The sequence below is a fragment of the Bufo bufo genome, chromosome 8, assembly GCF_905171765.1.
Source record: "Bufo bufo chromosome 8, aBufBuf1.1, whole genome shotgun sequence".
Lineage (NCBI taxonomy): Eukaryota > Metazoa > Chordata > Amphibia > Anura > Bufonidae > Bufo > Bufo bufo.
Window position 1 is genome coordinate 192,643,581 of NC_053396.1, and position 23,202 is coordinate 192,666,782.

The 23,202-nt window shown below is 42.1% G+C and overlaps 1 protein-coding gene across 1 annotated transcript in view; it reads right to left on the reverse strand.

The window, feature by feature from the left end:
- Positions 1–23,202, reverse strand: part of LRFN1 (leucine rich repeat and fibronectin type III domain containing 1) — a 209,339-nt gene that overhangs the window by 14,629 nt on the left and 171,508 nt on the right. Inside the window, exon 3 of the mRNA XM_040404862.1 lies at positions 4,439–5,837. Within this exon, the coding sequence (XP_040260796.1) occupies positions 4,439–5,817 (1,379 nt within the window). The 5' untranslated portion in view covers positions 5,818–5,837. The remainder of the gene's footprint in view (positions 1–4,438; positions 5,838–23,202) is intronic.

The following is a 23,202-nucleotide window of genomic DNA, read 5'->3' on the forward strand; positions in this document are numbered from 1 at the left end:
TACTCTGGAACTCGCTACCCCAACATATCAGACTCTCACCTACAGTGGAATCCTTCAAATGAAACCTGGAAACCCACCTCTTCAGACAAGCCTACAACCAGTGACCCTGCTGCCTCTATACCGCCATGACCAACTTCACCCGCACCTACTGTGTCCTTCTCCCATACCATGTAGATTGTAAGCCCTCACGGGCAGGGCCTTCTCTCCTTCTGTACCAGTTTGTAACTCGTCTTGTTTATGATTAGTGCAATTGTCTGTATTTTGTATGTATACCTCTTCTCATATGTACAGCGCTATGGAATGAATGGCGCATTAATAATAATAAAAATAATAATAAGGGTATTTTTAGGTACTGATTGCTTCTGTCCCATGTCTTTTTTATATTACTTTTAATATTCTGTATAATAAAGTTTCCCTTGTAATGTAGTGGGTTAGAGAAGTACCCATCACCCATTGTGCTGATAAGACACAATACTGAGTGATCTCAGAGACATGTGTGATGCACACTGGAGGAGGGGCTGATGAGAATAACTCTGGTTTGCACACATATATTCGGGGGACTCTACCTAGAAATTCATCTTAGGTAGGATGTAAATATTGATTTGTTCTATCTCTTGTATACCTTAGAGTGTTGGTCATGTGTTATAACGTAGTAAACAGCCATGTGTTATAGCATGACTGACTGAGTCTCACCCCATAATATTGCATATTTAGGCTAGTGATGTATTTACTTTTTATTACTCTGTATGTAATTTGTCTGTGTTATCTTATATTTAATCACACTTAGTAAATATATTTATTCACTTAGCCTGCGTAAACTTATTCATTCTCAAATCTTTTAAATTCATGATACTTTATGCAGATCAAATTTATTTGTACCCAAATCGAATACGACAACCAATTTTGTTTGTCAGTCAGACCCAAACTAATTTCAAGAAATTCACTCATCTCTAACCAGGAGCAATAGTAACTTAGTAACCTACTGTATGTAGAATGGTATAGTTATTAGATTCCTGGAGAGTTTGTGGATCCAGGAGGTTTTTATAATTGCCTGATTGGAGTCGAGAAGGAATTTTTGCCTTCCTCTGGATCAACTTGCAGGATAACAGGCTGAACTGGATGGACGGATGTCTTTTTTCAGCCTTATAAACTATGTCATTATGTTACCCAACACTACATTATGTAGTCATTTTAGTGGGGTAGTTTACATATAAGGGAGTTTATATAATTCAGATCCATAAGTTACTTGGTCTAGTGTGCCTTCATGCAGTCCTATACACTATATATGTCTCATAAAAGGCATCTGGAAGGTTATGGACACAAAAAAAACTATGTATGGCAGAACACTGTTATACATGCAAACAATAGAACTAGATATTAGAGATTATTCTGGATTACAGTGATACTATACATACTATGAAAAATTGTTTGCATGTATAAACAGTGTGCTGCCATATGTATTTTGTTTGCTGTCTGCATGTTGGCTTTATGGATGTGCACCTGTGACTTTGGATGTGCTAGTCTAAATTTTCTTGCAGGGTGCTTGGAAGATAGCTGCCTCCTTTAGATTGAGAACATCCCCGCCCATCTGTCTAGGGCTTTTAAGCACAGTATAATTATAGCTGGTTCCTTTAGATTGAGAACTCCCCGCCCATCTGTCCAGGGCTTTTAAGCACAGTATAAATATAGCTGGTTCCCACACTGCCCTGACCATTAGGCTTAGGCCTCATGCACACGACCGTATTTTTTTGCGGTCCGCAAAAACGGGTTCCGTTTTGCCGTGATCCGTGACCGTTTTTTCGTCCGTGGGTCTTCCTTAATTTTTGGAGGATCCACGGACATGAAAAAAAAGTCGTTTTGGTGTCCGCCTGGCCGTGCGGAGCCAAACGGATCCGTCCTGAATTACAATGCAAGTCAATGGGGACGGATCTGTTTGACGTTGACACAATATGGTGCAATTTCAAACGGATCCATCCCCATTGACTTTCAATGTAAAGTCAGGAGTTAATATACCATAGGATCAGAGTTTTCTCCAATCCGATGGTATATTTTAACTTGAAGCGTCCCCATCACCATGGGAACGCCTCTATGTTAGAATATACCGTCGGATTTGAGTTACATCGTGAAACTCAGATCCGGCAGTATATTCTAACACAGAGGCGTTCCCATGGTGATGGGGACGCTTGAGGTTAGAATATACTAAAAGAACTGTGTACATGACTGCCCCCTGCTGCCTGGCAGGTGCTGCCAAGCAGCAGGGGGCAGCCCCCCCCCTGTAGTTAACACATTGGTGGCCAGTGCGGCCGCCCCCCCCCCCCCTCCCCTGTAGTTAACTGGTAAGTGACGTCCGGCCGGGAGCTCCTCCTACTGGTAAGTGACGTCCGGCCGGGAGCTCCTCCTACTGGTAAGTGACGTCCGGCCAGGAGCTCCTCCTACTGGTAAGTGACATGACCTGTCACTTACCAGTAGGAGGACCTCCCGGCCGGACGCAGACATCGCAGCTCACAGGTAAGTATAATGGTTCTACAAATTGCTAAGTAACCATGGCAACCGGGACTGCAGTAGTGTCCTGGTTGCCATGGTTACCGATCGGAGCCCCAGCGATTAAACTGGGACTCCGATCGGTACACTCCGCTGCCACCAATGATAGGGGGGAGATTTTAATTAGGAGGGGGAGGGAGGGTAGAATGCCCACTGGCCACCAACGAGTTAACTACAGGGGAGGGAGGAGGGGCCCACTGGCCACCAACGAGTTAACTACAGGGGAGGGAGGGGGGCCGGCCGCACTGGCCACCAATGAGTTAACTACAGGGGAGGGAGGGGGGCCCACTGGCCACCAATGAGTTAACTACAGGGGAGGGGGGGGCCGGCCGCACTGGCCACCAATGTGTTAACTACAGGGGGGGGGGCTGCCCCCTGCTGCTTGGCAGCACCTGCCAGGCAGCAGGGGGCAGTCATGTACACATTTTTTTTAGTATATTCTAACCTGAAGTGTCCCCATCACTATGGGAACGCCTCTGTGTTAGAATATACTGTCGGTTCTGAGTTTTCACGAAGTGAAAACTCAGCTATGAAAAAGCTTTTATGCAGACGGATCTTCGGATCCGTCTGTATAAAAACTAACCTACGGCCACGGATCACGGACATGGATGCCAATCTTGTGTGCATCCGTGTTCTTTCACGGACCCATTGACTTGAATGGGTCCGTGAACCGTTGCCCGTCAAAAAAATAGGACAAGTCATATTTTTTTGACGGACAGGATACACGGATCACGGTCTTGGCTGCAAAACGGTGCATTTTCCGATTTTTCCACGGACCCATTGAAAGTCAATGGGTCCGCGAAAAAAAACGGAAAACGGCACAACGGCCACGGATGCACACAACGGTCGTGTGCATGAGGCCTTAGGTTAGGCTCAGGAGAGGCAGTTGTGTTAGGTACCCATCTGCAGAAGCCACCTTGACGTTGGTAGATGGGCCCGACACACGTTTGATCAAAAATGTGTGCAGAGAGCTTCCATTTTTCATGTATAGTAGGTTATAGACACCTTCAGGGCAATTTTTTTTAAGATTGCATCTTACTTATGTTGGGCTAAAAAATCATTTTTTCAGTAGGTCTTTATTAATAATGTTCAACTGTTTCTGACATACGGGGTCAAAATCAGTTTCTGTTTTCTTCGAATCCCGTCATCTGACGGCTTATGTGTAGCTCCTATCTCTGATCTCCTGACCTTATAAATACTTATTATAGCTCAATTCTTATCAAATTCATAATAATTTGGCTTATAAGAATATGACAGGATTCAAAGAAAACAGAAACTGATAAACAGACTGATTTTTACCAGTGTATCTCAGAAATGGCTTAACATTTTTTATAAAGACCAATTGAAAAAATGATTGTTAGCCCAAAATGTAAATGTAAGTGGTGGCTTGGTTGCACAACACTAGAAGCATAACTTGAGGCTTCTGGCCCAAAACGCTAAGCCTGTAACAGCCCCCCACCTACCATGTGCCACTTCTTCTGGGGCGGGGTGTGACTACTAGCTATACAACCCTTTATCTACGCCCCTGATCAAACCCTGCAGTGTTTTAGCCTATGTGCCATTTATATCTCCACCTATAATGGTGTGTTGCTACCCTGATAGGATAAATTCAGCTCAATAGTTGCTCATTAACAAGCACATATCTATTCGGAATACACAGGATTGGTACTTAGATGCAATCAGATGCTACAAGCTAGTAGAAATTGTAGTTCTGCAACAGCTGACGGCACAGGTTGGGGAACAGTGGTGTTACAACAGATCATAAACAGGATCTTAGCACAACACAGCTATGGATAGTTGATAGGGCACACACACATGACAATTCCTAGTAATTAAATGCTATCATATTCTAAGGACCGACCTATTATTACTATTATTACCAACAATTTATTCTCACCTGTACACTAAAGAGTCATCTAAAGAGCTGTTATACTGAATCTGATACATGCGGATCCCAGGGATATGACGCTGTGATGGCCACTGTATGACAACTGAAGTTGACTTTAACTTGTCCACCAGAATTCTCCTATCTTGTAAATTCTTGGTATCATTAAATCCAGACTTAGTAGAAGTTGTGATATCAGAGGACCCAGGATCTGGTTCTTTAATATGAGCCGTATTGTTCACCAGCAGTGGAAGGGGTACTACTGCCAGCTCCACTGGAGCAGTGGTCTCACCAGCTGCATTTGATGCTATACATGTGAAAAAACCACTATCTTTCAGTGTTGTAATGGCAATATCTAAAGTTCCATTGTCATGAACTACCATCCTTGTTGTATTATGGATAAGTTTTCCATCTGGACCAATCCAGTGGACTGATGGTTCAGGGTCTCCAACCGCTTTGCACTTAAGGCTGACGCTTTGTCCTTCCATGACAAACGATTTGCTGGCATAGTGTTTAGTAATGAGTGGAGGCTCACAGATAAATTCCTCCTCTTGAATTGACCAAAAATACTTGTCTGTAAGCTGTTCTGGAGAGGCACAAGTCTCAAGGTCATCCTCCCTTGTCAGTCGTCTAAGCCATAAAAGCTCACAATTACAATGTAGAGGATTCCCACCAAAGCTTATGGATAGAGATGAACTTGAACCTCTTGAACTGGCTAAAACTTGAGACTTGAGAAAAAGGTTGTCTGGAGGCAGCTTGTGCAAACGATTAGAGGTCATGTCAAGCCTCACAAGCTTATGCAACATAGTGAAAGTTCCTTCTGCAATGTGGTCAATTAAATTATGGTCTAGAGTTAAGGTGTTTAGATTCACCATTTGGCCAATGTCTTCCCAGGGCAGTTGTTCGAGGTTGTTATAGGACAAGTCAAGATCCTCTACAGTGGAGACAAACTCACTAAATGACCCAGGCTGGATAGAATTTATTTGGTTGTTACCTAAAATTAAATGGCGCAAATTGCCCAAGCCACGAAAATGTTCATTCCTCAGGGCGGAAAGTCTGTTGCTGTTCATATGCAAAGCTCTTAGAGAACGTAGGTCGGAGAATGCCAGTGGTACAATTTGGATAATAGTATTCCGTGACAGTGTCAGATGCACCAGATTGGTCATGTTGCTGAAGTCCTTGCGTCGAATGATGGTAATAAAATTATCTGTTAGTCGTAACTCTACTGTCTTTCGGTCAATGGCTGGTGGAACGAAGAGAAGTCCTGTCTTGGCACACAGCATGGTGAGAGTTGGAGAGTTGATCTGACAGATACAGCGACCGGGGCAATACTGTGCGCTCCCAAAGTACCCCAGAGCTCCCATCAGCAGCAGGCACAGCAACTTCTCCATGGCCCCTTGGCCAAAAGAGTCTTCAGGGGAGAGAAAAAAGAGAGAGAAAAGAACATTGAGTACATTTTTATCATTACAAGAAGTCACAGATTTGCATAAACAGTTAATTTTATCTTTACCAATTAGGACCCTGGGGCTGTAATTTTCTACTTTTAATGCATTCTGTAAAATTTCCAAGGAATGTATTATACAAGTCAAGTCTATCAATCCAGCATTACAGGTAAATTATTACAATGAGGTGGGGGGTTATTTACGAGAACACATTCCCTGGAAAAAAGTTGATGTTCCTTAAAGAACGTAATTAGATTCTGTCACATTTCTACTGCTGCCTAGGGTGATATCTGACTCGTTGCTGTGGGTGGTGTGATCTCTTCCACTGCTTTTCATAAAATACCCTGGCTATTACAGACAATTCTGGTTCACTTGAGATGCCTTTCTGTACAGTTTAGTGATGGAACCTCCCTAAGTGGAAAATTAAATTCATACATTATTATGAATTTAGCGAGAGATATCGTAATGGCTTCAGTTATATTTGGCAATTAAAGCCGTATGTAGAGTTGATAAAAACATTAGAGTACATATAGGAAAATAGCATTTTCAGGAATTATGTATATATTTGTCCCATTGGTTTTGGGGCGGCATATGGATGGAAATTGTTAACTAGCTTCATTTTTATTATGCAGAGTGGAATAAATTTGCCAGAATATTTAGAATTAATTGGGTTGTCCCAGCATAACAGTATAAGTATCTGATTGGTGGGTTTCCAACCACTTCGACCCCCAATCATGAGAATGGCCCAGGAGTAAAAGTAGCAATGGTTATGCATGCGTGTTCTATTTGAAGGGGGTTGTCTGGTTTCAGGAGGTAACCGGACAACACATGCGATCCGCTGGCAGTAAACAATAAATCGTAAGTTACCCTACAGGTCCCACACCAATTCTCCCGGCTTCAGGGTGATGTCACGTCGGCAACATGAGACCACTGCAGCCAATTATTGGCCTCTTTAGAGCAGCTCTGAGGCCAGTGATTGGCTGCAATGGTCACGTTTTCAACCAGATGTCACAGCAGCAGCCGGGTAGACAGAGCCCTGCCAAGAGAACCGGACCAACAGCACAGGATCTGTTGAGTACATAATGATATATTCACATGTGTTGTCCAGTTTCCTCCTGAAACCAGTCAAACCCTTTAACTCTATTGGACTGCCAAACAGAAGCCAAGAACAGCATCTGGCTACCTCTGACAGTCTCATAGATGGAGCGGTAATGTGCCTGTAGGATCCCCATTCAATTGACTCAGGGATCCTTGGTATTGGAGTGGGTCCCAGCAGTCAGATCCCCATCAACCAGACAATTTTCACATGTGGATAACTAAGTTAGTTCGTATGGTGGGACAATCCCTTTACATACATACATTAGTGCATGCTCCTCAATGTACTGCCTACACTTGCATATGTGCGTGGTTGATCTTAGGTTAGTTTGGTGCCATCTACAGTATTGACACCTCCTATAGTTTACCATATGCTATAGCTCCCAAATAATGGATTCATACAGTACCCATGGTACACCACTCAACAGAAGTATCAATTTAAGCTCCTGTGCCCAAAAGCAAAATCTTTAATATGGTCCCACCATACCATGTGCCATTTATAATATTGGTGCTTTCTTATGGGGCAGTGCTGCTTTTGCACCCCCTATAGCCATGCCACCTAAGCAATAAACTAGGTAGATGCATCTCCAGAGGTGCCAACTGTGAGATTAGAGGAATGAACTTCATCAGGTCTACTTCAGACCACCCCCATAACCCTATGGCCTACCAAGTTTTATTTATAATACTGGTGCCTTCTTATGGGGCAGTGCTGCTTTTGCACCCCCTATAGCCATGCCACCTAAGCAATAAACTAGGTACTGTAGATGCCTCTCCTTAGGCGCCAACTGTGGGATTAGAGGAATAAACTTCATCAGGCCTACTTCAGACCACCCCCATACCCATATGGCCTACCAAGTTTTATTTATAATACTGGTGCCTTCTTATGGGGCAGTGCTGCTTTTGCACCCCCTGTAGCTATGCCATCTAAGCAATAAACAAGCTAGAAGCCTTTTTAATTACAGGCACCAACTATGGGACTTCAGGCCACCCCTATATCCCTATGGCCGGCTGCATATATGCCTCATTATTCAATCCTTTGAATATATTGGATGTATAGACAGCCCAATTATGCAAAGTTGAAAATGTAGCAGTGCTGAATTTGTCATTTAACATAATTAGCACATCTGCAGTACCTGCAGTCCTATGCTAATCCAAATATAAATAATTATGATATCAACTTGAGTTGATCCATTGCATACAATCAAATTGAAAAAATAATAAAATGGTCTTGGAAAACATTCCTGTTGGAGAATTTAAAGCTTTTCTCAATTGCTCTCGTATTTCAAGTGTAAGTAAAATATAAAAAAAACCCTGAGCTGGGCCTCTCCGCGTCAGGTTCAAGCTCTGTGGCAGATATTGATCAGCGAGGTTGATTGAAAGCATCGGCTGTCATACTGTACATTGCTTTATAGGACGGCGCTTTCATTGTGTCATTGCTAAAATTTAGGTTCCCTGGCCGGGCTCGGGAGAAGACTCATTACGTTTATAGATTATTTACAGTAATTCAATAGTTACAAATCATAACAGATAAATTGGGAATGAATGGATACGGTAAGTACCCATCAATGCTGTCTCTTCTGCATATTTTTCACTTCAGTTTTGTCTGCCTATCCTTAACCATCTACATGACTGTTCGGCGTGAGTATTTCTTTTTTAGAGTCTCCTCAGGCTGGCAGCCGATGGGGCATATCCTTTCTCAGGGGGCATGTGCTTTCTGCTGCAGCTCTCTCCCTCTCACCACTCAGGGGGGATGTCCTTTCTGCTTCTGCTCTCTCCCTGTAGCTTTCACAGCTAGAATTTCCTCGTACTTCATGGTAACCAATAGTGATGAGCGGTAGGGGCAATATTCGAATTCGCAATATTTCGCGAATATTTGGTAGAATATTCGTCATATATTCGCAAATTCAAGATTATTCTCTTGATCGTGAAAAATTGGCAATGTAATATTCTCGTAATGCGCGCTAAATACAGGCTTAGGTCACTATAGCTAAATTCTTCAAGCTGCTAGAAGTTTCCTGAGACTGGAGAAAATGGTTGGCACGGCAGAACATTACAATAGCTTTATATGCAGATACAGTGCATTGCGAAATCGGCACTAATGATGCAAACATTTTGGCGCAATACGTGCAACTTCACATTTTAACAGGTCTGACTACTTATTAGTGATTGGTGCACTGAGTATTGTTGTGAACTTGTGACATCACAGCACTATGTATGTATGTAGCATGTATGTATGGACAGTAGAACCTACACTATATCACTATCTAACCTACACTGACTATCTCCCACTAACTATCTGTATTATATATGGAAGCTAACTAACTAACTAACTAACTAACTAACTAACTAACTAACTAATGTAATGACACAGGAAAGCAGAGAGCACAGCAATAACACTGCTCTCTCTCTCAGATCTGCAAAATACTGGGGAGGTTCTTATATAGTAAGGGAAAGGCAACTTTCCTATTGGTCGCTAGGGATGTTGCTAAGCTCAGATAAAGACATTGCAGCCTTCTCATTGGCCCACAAGCAAGAAGGGAGGTTACTGATGAAAAAAAATCTAGACTATTCTAAATTACGAATATACACTCACCTAAAGAATTATTAGGAACACCATACTAATACGGTGTTGGACCCCCTTTTGCCTTCAGATCTGCCTTAATTCTACGTGGCATTGATTCAACAAGGTGCTGATAGCATTCTTTAGAAATGTTGGCCCATATTGATAGGATAGCATCTTGCAGTTGATGGAGATTTGAGGGATGCACATCCAGGGCACGAAGCTCCCGTTCCACCACATCCCAAAGATGCTCTATTGGGTTGAGATCTGGTGACTGTGGGGGCCATTTTAGTACAGTAACTCAATTTGATGTTCAAGAAACCAATTTGAAATGATTCGAGCTTTGTGACATGGTGCATTATCCTGCTGGAAGTAGCCATCAGAGGATGGATACATGTTCTCATTCTGTTTACGCCAAATTCGGACTCTACCATTTGAATGTCTCAACAGAAATCGAGACTCATCAGACCAGGCAACATTTTTCCAGTCTTCAACAGTCCAATTTTGGTGAGCTCGTGCAAATTGTAGCCCTTTTTTTCTATTTGTAGTGGAGATGAGTGGTACCCGGTGGGGTCTTCTGCTGTTGTAGCCCATCCGCCTCAAGGTTGTGCGTGTTGTGGCTTCACAAATGCTTTGCTGCAGACCTCGGTTGTAACGAGTGGTTATTTCAGTCAACGTTGCTCTTCTATCAGCTTGAATCAGTCGGCCCATTCTCCTCTGACCTCTAGCATCCACAAGGCATTTTCGCCCACAGGACTGCCGCATACTGGATGTTTTTCTCTTTTCACACCATTCTTTGTAAACCCTAGAAATGTTTGTGCGTGAAAATCCCAGTAACTGAGCAGATTGTGAAATACTCAGACCGGCCCGTCTGGCACCAACAACCATGCCACGCTCAAAATTGCTTAAATCACCTTTCTTTCCCATTCTGACATTCAGTTTGGAGTTCAGGAGATTGTCTTGACCAGGACCACAACCCTAAATGCATTGAAGCAACTGCCATGTGATTGGTTGACTAGATAATTGCATTAATGAGAAATAGAACAGGTGTTCCTAATAATTCTTTAGGTGAGTGTATGTCACTATATTCTAAATATTCACGAATTCTCGAAGTGCCGATATTCGCGATTAATATTCGCTATTCGAATATTCGTGCCCAATACTAGTAACCAAACGATTATCCCTGAATGGCGGTAAAAAAATATAAAAAAATCATACTTATCTCATCCATTTGAGTGCAAAGAGCCGGCCACCACCATCTTGATTGAAGATCCCGCACGAAATCCCGTGTGCAGTGACGTTTGACGTCACCATGCCAGCTGACGTGATGACGTTATCACGGGCCATATTTTATTTTACACTGTAATATTAATGTCAGATGCTGCGATTAGCTATGAAGGCAGCATCTGAGGGGTGCAATGACAGGGAAAGGCTTAGGATGAGTTCACATCACCGTTTAGCCTTCCGTTCTTCTGATCCATCAGAAGAAGAGAGAGAGAGACAAAAAAAACGGAATCCTTTTGCATCAAGTTGTCATCCGTTTGAGCCATTTCCGTCTGAGGTCCATTTTTTTAGACGGAAAAAAAGTCCTGCATGCAGTAAAAAAACTGATGGATGACAACTGTAAAAAACGGATCCTATGCAATCCTATCCAACTGATGCAACATGTGAACTCAGCCTTACTAACAACAAAATGTGCTTTGTGACAAAGTCATTCATTTTTGTAAAATTCATCGAAGCAGCCGAATCAAATTTTCCAATACTTCGCTCATCTCTATTAGTATTCATTGTGGTTAGATTAATGAAATCCTGGATATCGATGAAAATCTGTAACATGAGCCCTATCACAAATAATCTCTAGTACTAGTCTTCTTATATTGGACAGAGAGAACCTTTAGGCCCCTTAGGCTCCATGGTCCATGCCTCTCACCAACAACTCTATACCAAAGAATCCCAAGAAGAAGTACACAATTCAAATGGATTACCTAAGGGAGCAGAATATTTTCCATTGTGTATTTTCCTGCCTAGGATTTGCAGATTGCAATGTCATTTAATAAGGACAATCCTTGAATCTCTCACCCCTCCCGAAATAGTTGACATGAAAATTTTCAATGGGGCAACAGAAACCCAATTCGAATGCATAGGATGAAGACCGCTGAATGCGCACTGAAATCCACGTGAAAATTCTGACATGTTCCACGTGAGAATTCTGTCATGTAAAAATAGCCTAAGCGTCCACACTTTGATATTGGCTAGCATGGCATCATTTTATAATGGCCATACCCAACATTCACCCCCCATAGATATGTTTTCTTTCCTACTTCCACCACCCACTGCTCACTGCCTCCTCCATATGCTGTTTTCTCCTCCTGTATAGATCTCTAAGGTTGCTGTTTAACGGGAAATGTATTCCGTAGGGAAAGAAAGAAGCTTTTACTCTCTGAAAATCAATGAGATTAGCCTGCTGAGGTTAAAAGCAGATGAGCATTGGCGATAGAGGGAAAACTTGTTCTGGTCAGATAGCCTGCTGCATGCCGCCTGATGATCACCCATGAAAAATCCTGTTGAATACTTATCAACTCCCTATGGCTATCAGAAGTGAAGTTTTTGACCTTGATTGGTCTGTTCCATTGGGCGATTACTGTACGCAGCTGGTATACATGGAAACTGGAGTATGGTTATCATGTAGCATGCGGACGACTGTAGGCAAGTATCAAGAGACGAGAACCTGCACATAGGTTGTTGACCATTAGGAAGGGATTTACTTTAACAAAACATTTTATAAATAATATATACTGCTCAAAAAAATAAAGGGAACACAAAAATAGCACATCCTAGATCTGAATTTATTAAATATTCTTCTGAAATACTTTGTTCTTTACATAGTTGAATGTACTGACAACAAAATCACACAAAAATTAAAAAATGGAAATCAAATTTTTTAACCCATGGAGGTCTGGATTTGGAGTCACCCTCAAAATTAAAGTGGAAAAACACACTACAGGCTGATCCAACTTTGATATAATGTCCTTAAAACAAGTCAAAATGAGGCTCAGTAGTGTGTGTGCCTCCACGTGCCTGTATGACCTCCCTACAACGCCTGTGCATGCTCCTGATGAGGTGGCGGACGGTCTCCTGAGGGATCTCTTCCCAGACCTGGACTAAAGCATCTGCCAACTCCTGGACAGTCTGTGGTGCAACGTGACGTTGGTGGATAGAGCGAGACATGATGTCCCAGATGTGCTCAATTGGATTCAGGTCTGGGGAGCGGGCGGGCTAGTCCATAGCATCAATGCCTTCGTCTTGCAGGAACTGCTGACACACTCCAGCCACATGAGGTCTAGCATTGTCTTGCATTAGGAGGAACCCAGGGCCAACCACACCAGCATATGGTCTCACAAGGGGTCTGAGGATCTAATCTCGGTACCTAATGGCAGTCAGGCTACCTCTGGTGAGCACATGGAGGGCTGTGTGGCCCTGCAAAGAAATGCCACCCCACACCATTACTGACCCAATGCCAAACTGGTCATGCTGGAGGATGTTGCAGGCAGCAGAACGTTCTCCACGGCGTCTCAAGACTCTGTCACGTCTGTCACATGTGCTCAGTGTGAACCTGCTTTCATCTGTGAATTTGCCAATATTAGTGTTCTCTGGAAAATGACAAACGTCCTGCACGGTGTTGGGCTGTAAGCACAACCCCCACCTGTGGACGTTGGGCCCTCATATCACCCTCATGGAGTCTGTTTCTGACCGTTTGAGCAGACACATGCACATCTGTGGCCTGCTGGAGGTCATTTTGCAGGGCTCTGGCAGTGCTCCTCCTGTTCCTCCTTGCACAAAGGCGAAGGTAGCGGTCCTGCTGCTGGGTTCTTGCCCTCCTACGGCCTCCTCCACGTCTCCTGATGTACTGGCCTGTCTCCTGGTAGCGCCTCCATGCTCTGGACACTACGCTGACAGACACAGCAAACCTTCTTGCCACAGCTCACATTGATGTGCCATCCTGGATAAGCTGCACTACCTGAGCCACTTGTGTGGGTTGTAGACTCCGTTTCATGCTACCACTAGAGTGAAAGCACCGCCAGCATTCAAAAGTGACCAAAACATCAGCCAGGAAGCATAGGAACTGAGAAGTGATCTGTGGTCCCCACCTGCAGAACCACTCCTTTATTGGGGGTGTCTTGCTAATTGCCTATAATTTCCACCTGTTGTCTATCCCATTTGCACAACAGCATGTGAAATTGATTGTCACTCAGTGTTGCTTCCTAAGTGGACAGTTTGATTTCACAGAAGTGTGATTGACTTGGAGTTACATTGTGTTGTTTAAGTGTTCCCTTTATTTTTTTGAGCAGTGTATATTTAAAGCCAAGAAAAAGTGTCCCATTACAAATTTAGGGGCTCCTTTCATGCCTTGCAAAAGAGATGGGTAGTATAATAATCTACATAAGGGCAGGCATAGCAAATATGTAGCTGCATAGGGGTTTGCAGGGCAATGGGTATCCTTGCTACCTTCAAAATACCTGGAGAGTTTAAAAAGGGATTGTTCACAAAGAAAAAAGCAGTGATGGTGGGAAATGTGAGAAAATAATAAAAGCAACATTAGTCAACAGATTCCATGCAGCCACTGCAGTTTGCCCCGAAGGACTTCGATGACCTGACTGCAGCTGTGATGAAAAAATTTGGATTTGTTGGAAACCAAAGTTTTGAGCTCATCTCTATTTACAGTATAGCATTTCCTATCATTGCTCATTTTCTGTTGAATCCAGACAATCCCTTTATGGTGGTGCTATATGCTGAGCTATTTGAGGGCAATGGGTCCATAGACTATTCTTGCACAGATGCCCTCTGCTTTCTGGATCTACATGACGTCTCATGATGCCTACATGAAGCTGTGGTGTCTCTCAAGCAGGTAACCCATAATAGTCCATACAGCTCACAGTGAAGTGGTCAATCTCACCCAGAATAACATGCTCATGGGCTCATTTGCATTCACAGTTTTTGATAACCCATAAATAGGGTAGTCTTAAGTAGGTCTTTCATTGCCCCCCTTGAGTTTTGGATGCTTCACCTCATCTCCCCTCTGCTATAAGATTTTGTAGCACTGCAGGATTTAAGATCTTTGGAATCATATATACTATTTTAATATTGCTTTTGTCCTCCTTACTTTTCTATTCTCATAAAAGCTTACACGTTGCTCCCCGCTGTGTTCTTTAATGAACTCGGAGACAGGAATATTGTTCCTAAAGAAAACAAAAAGAAATCACTCTACGGCCCTGGAGCAAATGCTTGCTTCTAACTGCTTCCTCAAGCTCTGTACACGCTGTAATACTGGTAGCATGTCAGTAATTTTTTGCAAAAAATTCTCAATCGTAGGTGTAGCTGGTCCTCGTACATCAATGTGAATGGTTGCAGCAAACAATGAATCATAAACATTCAAAAAACCATGATTGCAACGGTGGGTAAATGATCTCATTGACTATGCATCTCAGAATTACTCATAAGGAATTCTCAGTTTGTTTTCATATCTCATTATGAACAATCCTTGCCTAAATTACAGAAGGTAGTCTGACTCATACCACCATTCCAATCTCTGGCCATTTTAAGAAGAGCCAGATCCTTTTTGAAGTTTGCAAAAAAAAAATAGGTGTGTGACAGGTAGGAGCCCTGCCCATATAAGATTACAATGTACAAGGAATAAGGAACAGAAACAGGAGGTCAAGGAAATAAGCAGCTCTAAACATATCAAGTTGGGGGACTCTTTAGGGTAGGTTTTATGAGTATCAAAAGAAGTACTGTAAGTTTTCATCCAGAATTTAAAAGATTAAAGGGTTGGAAAATGTTGAAACGAATTGTGCAGAAGAGAGGAGAAGCATGAAAGAAGTGCTTGTCAAGAGATGTTTAGAGTGGTCACCAAGGAGGGTGCTACTGTAGTATATTGAGAATTTTAAAGATGGAAAAACCTACATTTTGGCAGTGTCCTGGGTGAAAAAATGTATATGAAAAATATTGACAAATTGTAGACTGCAGGAGGTGAGGCTTAAATGTGAGGGACGACTTAAATTCTAAACAAAAGTAGTGGAGTGTTGCTTTCAGATGGGGATATTTTGCGTGTCAGAGAAGATTGTGGAAACAAGGATGACCAGTAAGGATGAGCAAATCAGTTCTACTGGTTCAGAATTTGTGCTGAATTTCCCCCCCAAAATTAAAATTCTAACGTTTTGTGACCTGTTTTGAGTGAATGAGAGAGAGAGAGAGAGAGAGAGAGAGATATCTATATACAGATAATAGAATTAAGCAAATCAGTTTTATCTATTTGGAATTCATCCTGAATTTTCCCCAAAAAATGAATTCCAACAAACCCAAATATTTTTAAATTTCCTTGCTCAGCCTTTTAAAAATACTTATGCAGCAAAACTAGGAAAATAACTAAACCAGCTTCACATCTGCAACTTTCAGAGCTTCGTCTCCCATCTAAAATAATGGGTCTGTGATGGAACTGACAAAAATGGATGCAAACGGATGCAAAATGAGCACAACAGATGCTCAAAATATAGGATCCGTTTCTTTTTTTCTTTTTTCTGGTCTTCTGATGGATCAGAAGAAAGGAAAACAAAATGGTGATGTGAACCTGGCCTTAGATGTCTAATTTGGAAGAAGAGAGAAAGAATGATGAATTAGCTATATAGAGATGGAACTGAAAACAATAAATGATGTACTTTTGCCTGCACCTTTTATTGTCAAATGACATCAACTTCCTGTCTCATTGACCATAGAGTTTTATCTTCTAACTGACCTGATTGTTGTGGTCACAGATGGCACAAACCATGAAGCCATGAAGCCTAAAGCAAATATAGAAAATTACTCACAGTCCAGGTCTAATCTGGGAGGATGCCTGGTTGAGCTAGGAGATGGAATATTTGTGTTTGGTTATATTAGAACCAGGGAGGTGTTATACAACTATTTAGCTGTAGGTGGGCATCATACATATTAGGCATGAATTTGGTTTACTTACCCTTAGTGACCACAAATAATCCTTTTTACTGACATAAACAAAGAGGGTTTAGGCTATACAGCTCACTTTAATACTGGGTTGTAGCTATAGGGCGTGCAAAGGTAGCAGTCACTACCGGGCTCAGGAGCCTGAGGGGGCCCAATGATTCTTGTGCCATATAAGAAGACACTGGTATTATAGAAAGTGCATGCAGGTCAAGTTACACCTCTGGATGGAGGGAAGGGATTAGGTCAAGAATTTGGCATGGGAGGGAGGGAGGGGGGGGGGGGTGCCGTTTAAATTTTTGCCTCAGGCAGCTCAAAGGCAATGTGCTTCCCTGCCCCTAACCACAAAGCACTGAGGAAAGGGGGGCCCAAGCTGAACTCTTGCACCAGGGTCCATCAGCTTTTAGCTACGCCCCTAACTATAAGGTGTCCTACAGGTACGTTAATGAAAAAAGTTATAGCTCTTGGAAAACAATGATGAAAACATTTGCGTGGTCACTAAGGGGTAAATACCAAAGTATAGATCTGCACTGACCATACTCAACAACAACCCTTGAAGACAACCACTTAATTTCAGTAGACTCCCATGAAACGTTTGATTGGTTGCTCATAGTTCTCGAATTTTCAAACTAGATGAAAAGTCTTTCTTGTTCACAACTGTGCACTTTGCACATGAAAACTGTAAAACAATTAATTGTCATGCCCTCCTGCAAAGACATTCTTCTGCAAAGGCATACATTCCCCTGAGATCTCCTGCTCCCCAGAGGCATTGTGACGTGTTTGTGATGGGTTACAGGAGGTGACACACTGTTTACTTCTGTTCCCGGGAGAAATCTGTCAGCTGCCTCAGGATAGAGAACGTGAGTCTGAATCGGAATGACACACTTGGACAGAACAAGCGTGGACTTTTCACTTTGATTAGACCTTTTAAAAGGACAAGCAGGCTGTTCCAGACTGTGCTGCTGTCATGATCAGGAAAAGGGGGGTAATCTGAAAATCTACGTGTCAAACCAATGTAGTGTCACTAATACAATACACAATGCAACCATTAAGTCATCCACCTACATGGAGAGCAATTCTGGAGCATATGAGAAAACAGACGCTATGCTTTGTTGAGTTCTACAAATGGCAAGTTCTAGAGAGCAGCTACAGTCAAGTCCATAAATATTGGGACATCGACGCAATTCTAACATTTTTGGCTCTATACACCACCACAATGGATTTGAAATGAAATGAACAAGATGTGCTTTAACTGCAGACTGTCAGCTTTAATTTGAGGGTATTTACATTCAAATCAGGTGAACGGTGTAGGAATTACAACAGTTTGCATGTGTGCCTCCCACTTGTTAAGGAACCAAAAGTAATGGGACAATTGGCTTCTCAGCTGTTCCATGGCCAGGTGTGTTATTCCCTCATTATCCCAATTACAATGAGCAGATAAAAGGTCCAGAGTTCATTTCAAGTGTGCTATTTGCATTTGGAATCTGTTGCTGTCAACTCTCAAGATGAGATCCAAAGAGCTGTCACTATCAGTGAAGCAAGCCATCATTAGGCTGAAAAAACAAAACAAACACATCAGAGTGATAGCAAAAACATTAGACGTGGCCAAAACAACTGTTTGGAACATCCTTAAAAAGAAGGAACGCACAGGTGAGCTCAGCAGCACCAAAAGATCCAGAAGACGACAGAAAACAACTGTGGTGGAAGACTGAAGAATTCTTTCCATGGTGAAAAAACACCCTTCACAACACTTGGCCAGATCAAGAACACTCTCCAGGAGGTAGGTGTATGTGTGTCAAAGTCAACAATCAAGAGAAGACTTCACCAGAGTGAATACAGAGGGTTCACCACAAGATGTAAACCATTGGTGAGCCTCAAAAACAGGAAGGCCAGATTAGAGTTTGCCAAACGACATCTAAAAAAGCCTTCAAAGTTCTGGAACAACATCCTATAGACAGATGAGACCAAGATCAACTTGTACCAGAGTGATGGGAAGAGAAGAGTATGGAGAAGGAAAGGAACTGCTCATGATCCTAAGCATACCACCTCATCAGTGAAGCATGGTGGTGGTAGTGTCATGGCGTGGGCATGTATGGCTGCCAATGGAACTGGTTCTCTTGTATTTATTGATGATGTGACTGCTGACAAAAGCAGCAGGATGAATTCTGAAGTGTTTTGGGCAATATTTTCTGCTCATATTCAGCCAAATGCTTCAGAACTCTTTGGACGGCGCTTCACAGTGCAGATGGACAATGACCCAAAGCATGCTGAAAAAGCAACCAAAGAGTTTTTTAAGGGAAAGATTTGGAATGTTATGCAATGCCAAGTCAATCACCTGACCTGAATCTGATTGAGCATGCATTTCACTTGCTGCAGACAAAACTGAAGGGATAATGCCTCAAGAACAAGCAGGAACTGAATACAGTTGCAGTAGAGGCCTGGCAGAGCATCACCAGGGATGAAACCCAGCGTCTGGTGATGTCTATATGTTCCAGACTTCAGGCTGTAATTGACTGCAAAGGATTTGCAACCAAGTATTAAAAAGTGAAAGTTTGATATATAATTATTATTCTGTCCCATTACTTTTGGTTCCTTAACAAGCTGACAGTCTGCAGTTAAAGCACATCTTGTTTGTTTCATTTCAAATCCATTGTGGTGGTGTATACAGCCAAAAATGTTAGAATTGTGTCGATGTCCCAATATTTATGGACCTGACTGTATAATACAGTCCTGATCAAAAGTTTAAGACCACTTGAAAAATGGAAAAAAATCATATTTAGCATGGCTGGATCTTAACAAGGTTCCATGTAGAGCTTCAACATGCAACAAGAAGAAATGGAAGTAAGACAAATTATTTTTTGAGCATTCAATTTAATGAAAACAACAAATAAACTGAAACAGGCTGTTTTTCAGCTGATCAAAAGTTTAGGACCACAGCTCCAAAAAAAATTAAACCCCCCCAAAACAGAAATCCAACTTCCAAACATGAACTCAGTAATGAGTAGCTCCGCCGTTATTGTTTATCACTTCAAAAATTTGTTTCGGCATGCTTGATGCAAGCGTTTCCATGAGGTGAGTGGGAACATTTGTCCAAGTGGTGAAGACGGCCGCATGAAGGCCATCTACTGCCTGGAACTGTTGTCCATTTTTGTAAACTTCCCTTGCCATCCATCCCCAAAGGTTCTCAATTGGATTTAGATCAGGGGAACACGCAGGATGGGCCAAAAGAGTGATGTTATTCTCCTGGAAGAAGTCCCTTGTCCTGCGGGCATTGTGTACTGTAGCGTTGTCCTGTTGAAAAACCCAGTCGTTACCACACAGACGAGGGCCCTCAGTCATGAGGAATGCTTTCTGCAACATCTGGATATAGCCAGCGGCCGTTTGACGCCCCTGCACTTCCTGAAGCTCCATTGTTACACTGAAGGAAAAAGCACCCCATACCATTATGGCGCCCCCTCCACTGTGGCGCATAGAAAACATCTCAGGTGGGATCTGCTTGTCATGCCAGTAACATTGGAAACCATCAGGACCATCAAGGTAAAAAAAATTCTCATCAGAGAATAAAACTTTCTTCCACCTTTGAATGTCCCATGTTTGGTGCTCTCTTGCAAAGTCCAAAACGAGCAGTTCTGTGGCGTTCAAGGAGACGAGGTCTTTGAAGACGTTTTTTGTTTTTGAAGCGCTTCAGTCTCAGATGCCGTGTGATGGTTATGGGGCTGCAGTCAGCACCAGTAAGGGCCTTAATTTGGGTTGAGAATAGTCCAGTGTCTTGACAGACAGCCAATTGGATCCGCCGGCTCAGTGCTGATGACATTTTTTTGGGTCTTCCACTTGACTTTTTTGTTCCATAACCCTCAGGATCATTTAAGAAATTCCAAATGACTGTCTTACTGCGTCCCACCTCAGCAGAGATGGCGCGCTGTGAGAGACCCTGCTTATGCAATTCAACAACCCGACCACGTTCAAAAGGGGAGAGTTTTTTTGCCTTTGCCATCACAACGTGTGACTACCTGACAATGTAAAATATGATTTTTTGCCATTTTTCAAGTGGTCTTAAACTTTTGATCAGGACTGTGTGAGTCACTAACAGGTCTAGAACTAGAAGAAAAGTGACCATAAATCTTAGTTAACCTTTTGGGAAAAAGATTACATTAGAGTTCCTCAATTCTACTCCAGGCGCTGATTCAGTGGTCCACATGCCCACTCTTAATTGCACCATAACCTTTGATGTTATCAGTGTACACACAGGTCATATGATCAATAAGACCTTGATGGCAACTTATTGGCTCCAAAGTAAGGTTAAATGGGAGCTGTCTTCTACTAGACCTTTTGGAAACATTATGGTCTTAAAACCTGGTCTATTGAAGGATCCTAGATGAACGAATCTAAAATGGAAGCATTTTCAGTGGCAATTCCTTACAGCGAAAATGTTCCAAGCTCACCTATAATGTTACTCGTAAAATTGTCAATGCTCATTTGTCTGACAACTATTCTTCTGAACTCCCCATTTATTTTTCAGTTCTGCCCAGCATGCATGCGTTGTCAAGAAAAGGCAAGTCAGCCAGACACTTCATTCCTGAGACATTCAACATGCCCGATCCTTCTTTCCCCAGACATCATCTGTCAAGGGAGTATTGGGACACCCCCATACACATAAGATCAGGGGGTTCAGTCAACTTCACTATTATGTGTACAGATACTGTACTTTTAGTCTTGATTCCTTTTCTCCCAGGATAAGAGATGCGATGGCTCAAGAAGTTGTATAGATGTTTTATTATCTGTTTATGAACAAGAGTCCCCCTTGAGATGATCCAGCAGCAGCAGCAGCAGCACAGTCTTCTACTTTCCTGCCTTCCCATTATTAACCTGATTTATGCCTTCTTTGGACATGTAGACAACCAATAATTTGTAATGAGAATGGCAGAGCCTTTGGAGGTTGCAGTTTCAATCCTGTCTAATCCACCACTCATCAGTGTCAGTAAGACCTTTTTTTGTATTATGGTGTGGATACCTTGGGACGTTTCTATCCCAAAAAACAATAGAGCATATCTGAGGTTAGGAGCAGGGTCTAGGCTTTTATCTACCCACTATATATCGGAGTGGGCTATATGTGTTGAGGTGGATAATGGGTATAATGTGACATCTAAGAGACCATCTTTAATGCACTAGTTTATAAAAAAAAAATTCACACAATTGCATACATCTGAAAGAAAGAAAATGAAGCAACTGTGCATATTATCTTAATTAAAAACCTTCCACCATTTTGTGTAAATAGCTTTTATGAAGACTTTAGTGTTTCCATGGTTACAGACTACAAACACATCCTGTGTAGTCTGACCCTGTATTACTCTACTCTCTCTTCTAAATAACCGATAGACAGACAGATAAAAATAAATAAAGCATGAGTTCATGATCAGGGTTTCTTTGTAGTCTGTGACCATTGAGAAACACAGTTTTTGCCTAGGAGCTGTGAACCTTAAAATGGTACTGTTTGCAAAGTTGCTTCATTTTTTTAAAGTTGCATCTACCCTTTACAAAAATGATCAATTTGCTAAATATTCTGTTTAAAGGATAGCTGTCATGTTTTCATAAAAAAATAAAATTAATTTTAGCACATGTTACTGCTGCATACCACAGTTTTCCTTGAGTTTTTCCCTTAGTTACAGCTGTTTAAAAAATTACAATATGAGGACCTTCTCAAGATGGCTCTTCTGCCAGTTCTCTGAGGCCAAAACTGCTTTCCCTCACTTCCCATACACACTTGCTGTAGCCAGCAGCTCCCTGCCAGACAATCAGATTAGATTACTGAGAGACATGCCTCCTCACTCTGAAGCCTAATGCAGGCATGCAGTGTGAAGGACCGCCCCTCTGTCTTCTGTTTATACTAAAAGGAAGACAGACAAGCCCTAGCAACGGTCAGTGGAAAGGGACAGAGGACATAGAAACATAGAATGTGTCGGCAGATAAGAACCATTTGGCCAATATAGTCTGCCCAATATACTGAATACTATGAATAGCCCCTGGCCCTATCTTATATGAAGGATGGCCTTATGCCTCTATCCCATGTATGCTTAAACTCCTTCACTGTATTTGCAGCTACCACTTCTGCAGGAAGGCTATTCCATGCATCCACTACTCTCTCAGTAAAGTAATACTTTCTGATATTACTTTTAAACCTTTGCCCCTCTAATATAAAACTATGTTCTCTTGTAGGAGTTTTTCTTCTTTTAAATATTTTCTCCTCTTTTACCTTGTTGATTCCCTTTATGTATTTAAAAGTTTCTATCATATCCCCTCTGTCTCGTCTTTCTTCCAAGCTATACATGTTAAGGTCCTTTAATCTTTCCTGGTAAGTTTTATCCTGCAATCCATGTACTACAGTGGGATGGGAAAGTTTGGGCAACCTTGTTAATCGTCAGTTAAATATATCATATAGGAGACACACACAGTGATATTTGAGAAGTGAAATTAAGTTTATTGGGTTTACAGAAAGTGTGCTATAATTGTTTAAACAAAATTAGGCAGGTGCATAAATTTCGGCACCACAAAAAATAAATGAAATCAATATTTAGTAGATCCTCCTTTTGCAGAAATTACAGCCTCTAAACGCTTCCTGTAGGTTCCAATGAGAGTCTGGATTCTGGTTGAAGGTATTTTGGACCATTCCTCTTTACAAAACATCTTTA